This window comes from Procambarus clarkii, chromosome 18 (assembly GCF_040958095.1).
Source record: "Procambarus clarkii isolate CNS0578487 chromosome 18, FALCON_Pclarkii_2.0, whole genome shotgun sequence".
NCBI lineage: Eukaryota > Metazoa > Arthropoda > Malacostraca > Decapoda > Cambaridae > Procambarus > Procambarus clarkii.
In genome coordinates, this window is record NC_091167.1 from 23,842,885 (window position 1) to 23,848,884 (window position 6,000).

The window sequence follows — 6,000 nt, forward strand, 5'->3', positions numbered from 1 at the left end:
AAATGAGGTACCTACATGGAGGTATACATGGAGGTATTCCTGGAGGTATATCTGGAGGTGTACCTGGGGAGGGTTCTGGGAGTTTCTACTCCCAGCCCGGCCTGAGGCCAGGCTCGACTTGCGATAACTTGGTCCAACAGGTTATTGCTTGGAGCGGCCCGTAGGCCCACACATCCACTACAACCTGGTTGGTCCGGCACTTCTTGCAAGAACTTATCCAAATGCCTTTTGAATACATCCACCTTTGTTCCAGCAATATTTATAATGCTTGCTGGGAGGGTGTTGAACAATTGTGGACCTCTGATGTTCAGACAGTGTTCTCTGATTGTGCCTTTGGCACCTCTACGCTTCACTGGTTCTATTCTGCATTTCCTTCCATTCCCCCGTTGCAAAGCAGAGGTGCAACAGGTACTCTGAGAGAGAACTATCAATATCAGAGGCCCGAGACTGTTCAACACGCTTCCACTACACATAAGGGGCATAACTGGCCGACCCCTCACAGTGTTCAAGATAGAACTCGATAAACACCTCCAAAGGATATGATCATCCAGGTTGTGATTCATACGTCAGGCTGCGAGCAGCTGTGTCCAACAGCCTGGTTGATCAGTTCAGCAACGAGAAGGCCTGGTGGAGGGCCGGGCCGCAGGGACGTTGAGGCCCGACATTATCGCAAGGTATATCTTTCGTTCCAGTATGTTGTTATTCTACTGTGCAAATTTGGGCCCTGGTCCTGCAGTATCTTCCATGTATATATTATTTGATACCTCTCTCGTCTTCTTTACCTGCTTCTGGAATCTCTTCTGTATCCACTCTTTTTTTTTTTACATACTGCGCTTTTCACGCGCGCTACTGGCACTTTGAATTTATTTGTGAATATTCAATTCCATGAGTTGGGACCTGGGGCTGAGTGCGTGAACTGTTGTCCATTTCTGTTCCAAAGTCTTCTGCGTTCGTGTTAATATCAGCTATATTGTGAGGGGCTTGGGTATCGTTGATGAAGAAGCTGTCCGGATCTTCAACTTTCATGTTGTTTAATGGGGCGCCGAACATAGCTTCATATTGGTCTTTTAGGATTTCAATCATTTCTATCTCATCCTCTGGGCACGAACCTACAGTTGTAAGTACAGTATATGCACTCTTGTTAATATATCCAATACTGGTGGTGCAGGTTGTAAATTTTTATTTCACGTATTGTGTATGAAGAAATATTTTGGATATTTCTTTGTCTCTTGTATAGCTTTCTGTTCCTATTTCATTTCCTCAGACTGGTTTGATCGCTTCAGCCTCTGCTATGTTTCTTTTACCTCCCTGTTTAGATTTCTTTTTGTTTGTTGTGATACTTATCTGCTCAAGCGTTTCCGTGATGTTCCCCTTCTTTTATAGAGTCGTCTGCGTTCTTTTTTTAAAACAGCGCTTTTTCTGACGGTGCACAGAGGCCCCTTGGTCCAAGCAGACTACGCTTCGACACTCAATTGTTCCATTCCTCATGTGGGAGTTCTGTTACTCAAGACTGGTATTGCCCTACTCTCTTATTAATCATTTAGGACTATGACAGGTTAGTTTAGAACTTCAATGAGCCGGTGGTCTGAATACGTAGTATCTGCGATGGTAATGTCTCTGAATCGTTCCTCGACTTGAGAATGGTCCAGGACGGACCGAAACGTCGTCGTCCCTTCACCTTCTAGTGTGTAGTCTGGTCAACAATCGTTCCTCATTGTCTGTAAAGACCAGGTCGAGTGTGTGTGTTCTCTTAATTGGTCGGTTATCTGCCGGTTTAGCGAGCATTTGTTACAGAATCTCTGTGATAAATCCAGATTTCTCTTCCCCTGTATTCTCTCGTATGAGTTTCTGTGAATGATCCAAATATTGACTTCGATTTTATTAGAAGGCCATTATGAACTTAGCTTTGTTTCTTGATTGTGGCATTAGGCTTTGTATGTTTGTAAATATAAAGGATTTTTCATAGTGTGTATTACTCCTGGTGGGTTTTGAGAGGGCCAGGGTGTGCTGGCAACGGTTCGTGCAGTCTTGGTAGTGGTACTGGCGTTGTGGAGTGTGGTAGTTTATGTGGAACTGTGGATGACCTACAGAGGACTTGCTGGCGACTTGCGGTCCAGTCTTGTGCATTTTTCCCGCTCCATCCGTACTGTCAAGGAGGTAATTGATGTACTGTCAAGGTGGTGAGTGAGGTACTGACAAGAAGGTGAGTGAGAGAGTGAGATACTGTCATATAAGAAGGGTCCCAGAGATGGAAAGATACCAACTTCAGAAACTGGGTGCCTGTGAATACCACTGTGCTAGACAGCCTCTCGTGGTGCAAACTAAAACCAGCAGTAGACCAGTTATGTATACCCAGAGTGTACCTGGAGTGAGTTCTGGAAGGTAAACTCAGACTCCCTGAGCCCGGTCCTGGGCCCAGGCTTGACTAGTGATTACTTGCTCCAACAAACTGTTGCTTCGAGTGTGATGCACTGCATGCATCACACCAATGTGTAAGAGCAGACGGCTCTCGGCCAGAAACAACAAGTATTCCTGGTAAGATAGTTAACAAACGAAATAGGAAAACGCTTCGAGAATATCTACCTACCTTGAAGCTCATAGTCTGACGTCATTCGTTAACTATCGTTCGTTAACCACAATGCAAAGTCCAGTGAAGACTTTGCAGACGTTACAACCAGACTAACAGCGGTTGAAAGGACAACAGGTGTTGCGGCATACATGTTGACGAAGATATTAACTAGACCCAGAAACAGTGCACCTTAAGATATAATCAATGGAGCGTCAACCCTGGAAACACAAACCGAAACTGTCTCTATTTTCCGCTTGTTACAACTTGTAATAAAGTTGTTACATTTTGGCTTAACGTATTTATGACGTGTTAGAACGTTGTTACGACTTGCTATATTGGTTGTTATAACTGGTTAGGAGGTGTTAAAACTTGTTCGAACGTTGTACCAACGTCGTAGTTTCGGTGTGTGTTTGGCGGGAAGGCGTTACCAGTCTCCAATATGGGTGATAAACACCCCCCCCCCACCTCCCACCTCCCCCCCCTCACATTACGTTATAGACCACAAATACAATCAAATACAATCACTGAGAAAGGTATTGATGACCTACGTGCATATTTCATGATGCAAGTACAATGGTTCCACGTGTTATACATTATTGTGCAGAGGGATACCATAACTAACACAGTAGGTGACAGCTTGAAGGCATCAGTAGCCCGGGAGAGACAAGCATCTGAAGCTGTAGCTTAGCTCAGAGACCAGGACAGTGATCCTCAGGTTCACCACAAGGTTGGCAGGACATCCTACGGTTGTTCCGGCAATATTTCTTATGCTCGCTGGGAGGACGTTGAACAACCGCGGACCTCTGATGTTTATACAGTGTTCTCTGATTGTGCCTATGGCACCTCTGCTCTTCACTGGTTCTATTCTGCATTTTCTTCCATACCATTCACTCCAGTACGTGTTCCAGAAGAAGAGAGGAAATGTCAGCATTGTGAACGAAGTGCCCGGCAGACCACTGGAACATTATCTAACACAATACCGAGTACAAATAAAGTCAGACTCCCACCGAGATTCTCCTTTATTGAAAGCAACATTCGGGACAAGGACTTAAGAAGGTCTTAAGTAACGGTGACACGAGTAACTCCTCTGATCAGCCAGAGACTCTGCTTCCGGGCAACAATATTCCTAAGAAAACAACGAGCAACGTGGATTTAGAGATGGAAGATCATGTATAGCGAACCTGTTGGACTTATAAGATAACATTTGTAAAGAACAGCGATAAAATAGAAGAGAGAAGGCTGGACTGACTTTATCTTACTTGAAATAATGCATTTGACGCACCTCTCAGTCATAATACAGAGGGACATGTTGAGAGACCAATCACGATTTGGGGTGACCATGAATGGTTCAGGAACTGCTTCCTAATACAGTATACATCAACGATCCGACAGAGTATATAGGATCATTTGTCATTCGCAGGTGACGCAAAGCTAATGATAAGAATAAAAACAAACACTTTAGGAAGATGAGTGTGTTCTTCGGAAATTATCTAAGAAACGGCTGCTAGACTTAAATCCTGATAAATGCGAGGTAATGAGCGCAGGGTTAAGAGACCCCTGAGCCAATACAGACTAAAAGGGAGGCAACTTCATGAGCCAGAGAGAATGTCAGTATAACATCACCAAACATAATGTCACAGGAACACAGTGAACAAATAGAGTGTACAGGTTATGCGAAACTAGCAAAAGTCTTTTAAAACTTTCAGAAACTTTGACAAAGAGCCTTGAGAGCATTGTATACAACTTACACAAGACCAGCCTTGGAGAATGCAGCTCCGGCTTGGACTCCCAACCTGAAAAAACACAACAACGTTAGAGAGACCGCCTGAAGGGGCTCGATATCACCACTTATCAGAAGCACCAACTGGGATATATCACCAGCCAAATATCAAGGTTGATACCACTGACATAGTCGGCAGAAAGGCGAGGCTCAAGATAACATGTTACACAAGGGGCTAGGCCTAGGGTCTCAAGACACAAAGTACTAGATCAAGAGCCCAGACGGACTGGAGTATGAAGAGATTGTGTACTGTAGACAAACACTAAAAACAGTCTCAAGGAGAAGGTGTGGCGACAAGCTTGTGAAGCGCAGATACTGCACTGACAGGGGGGCTTAGGAGCTGGCGCTCATCGACCCGGCGAGAACATCGAGGGAAATACACACACACACACACACACACATACACACACACACACACACACACACACACACACACACACACACACACACACACACACACACACACACACACACACACACACACACACACACAGCTGGAAAAAGTCCAAAGGTATGCTACTAGACTAGTCCCAGAACTAAGAGGCATGAGTTATGAGGAAAGGCTGCGGGAAATGCACCTCACGACACTGGAAGACAGAAGAGTAAGGGGGGACATGATCACAACCTACAAAATCCTCAGGGGAATCGACCGGGTAAACAAGGATGAACTATTCAACACTGGTGGGACGCGAACAAGGGGACACAGGTGGAAGCTGAGTACCCAAATGAGCCACAGAGACGTTAGAAAGAACTTTTTCAGTGTCAGAGTAGTTAGTAAATGGAATGCATTAGGAAGTGATGTGGTGGAGGCTGACTCCATACACAGTTTCAAGTGTAGATATGATAGAGCCCAATAGGCTCAGGAATCTGTACACCAGTTGATTGACGGTTGAAAGGCGGGACCAAAGAGCCAGAGCTCAACCCCCGCAAGCACAATTAGGTGAGTACAATTAGGTGAGTACACACACACACACACACACACACACACACTCACTCATCATACACCACCAATGTATTCTCCTCAGATGGTTTGCATTAGTTATGTGAACTTTTATTACTGCAGGCGTGCGGGCGTGAGTGTGGGTGGGCGGGCGTGCGTGAGTGTGGGCGTGCGTGTGGGAGGGCGTGCGTACGTGCGTGTGTGCGTGAGTGTGGGCGTGCGTGTGTGTCGGCGTGCGTATGTGTGTGTGGGCGTGTGTGTATTCACCTAGTTGTGCTTACGGGGGTTGAACTTTGCTCTTTCGGCCGCCCACTCAGCTGTCAATCAAATGTTACTAACTACTAACTAAATTTTTTTCCCACACACACCCAGGAAGCAGCTCCGTAGCAGCTGACTAACTCCCAGGTACCTATTTACTGCTAGGTAACAGGGGCATTCAGGGTGAAAGAAACTCTGCCGATTTGTTTCCGCCATCACCGAGGATCGAACCCGGCCTCTAAGATTACGAGTCAAGAGCGGTGTCCACTCAGCTATCAGGCGCCCACAGTGTGTGTGTGTGTGTGTGTGTGTGTGTGTGTGTGTGTGTGTGTGTGTGTGTGTGTGTGTGTGTGTACTCACCTAGTTGTGTCTGCAGGATCGAGCATTGACTCTTGGATCCCGCCTTTCGAGCATCGGTTGTTTACAGCAATGACTATGGTCCTATTTCCCTAT

General features: G+C 45.8%; 1 protein-coding gene across 9 annotated transcripts in view; it reads right to left on the bottom strand.

The window, feature by feature from the left end:
- LOC123754253 (RNA-binding protein 24-B) overlaps positions 1-6,000 on the bottom strand; it is a 180,043-nt gene that overhangs the window by 23,067 nt on the left and 150,976 nt on the right. For 5 of the 9 annotated variants that reach the window (XM_045736469.2, XM_045736474.2, XM_045736468.2 and 2 more), the window contains one exon: positions 4,318-4,362. The exons of the other annotated variants lie outside the window; for them this stretch is intronic. In XM_045736469.2, the coding sequence (XP_045592425.1) occupies positions 4,318-4,362 (45 nt within the window). The remainder of the gene's footprint in view (positions 1-4,317; positions 4,363-6,000) is intronic. 9 annotated transcript variants of the gene reach the window in all.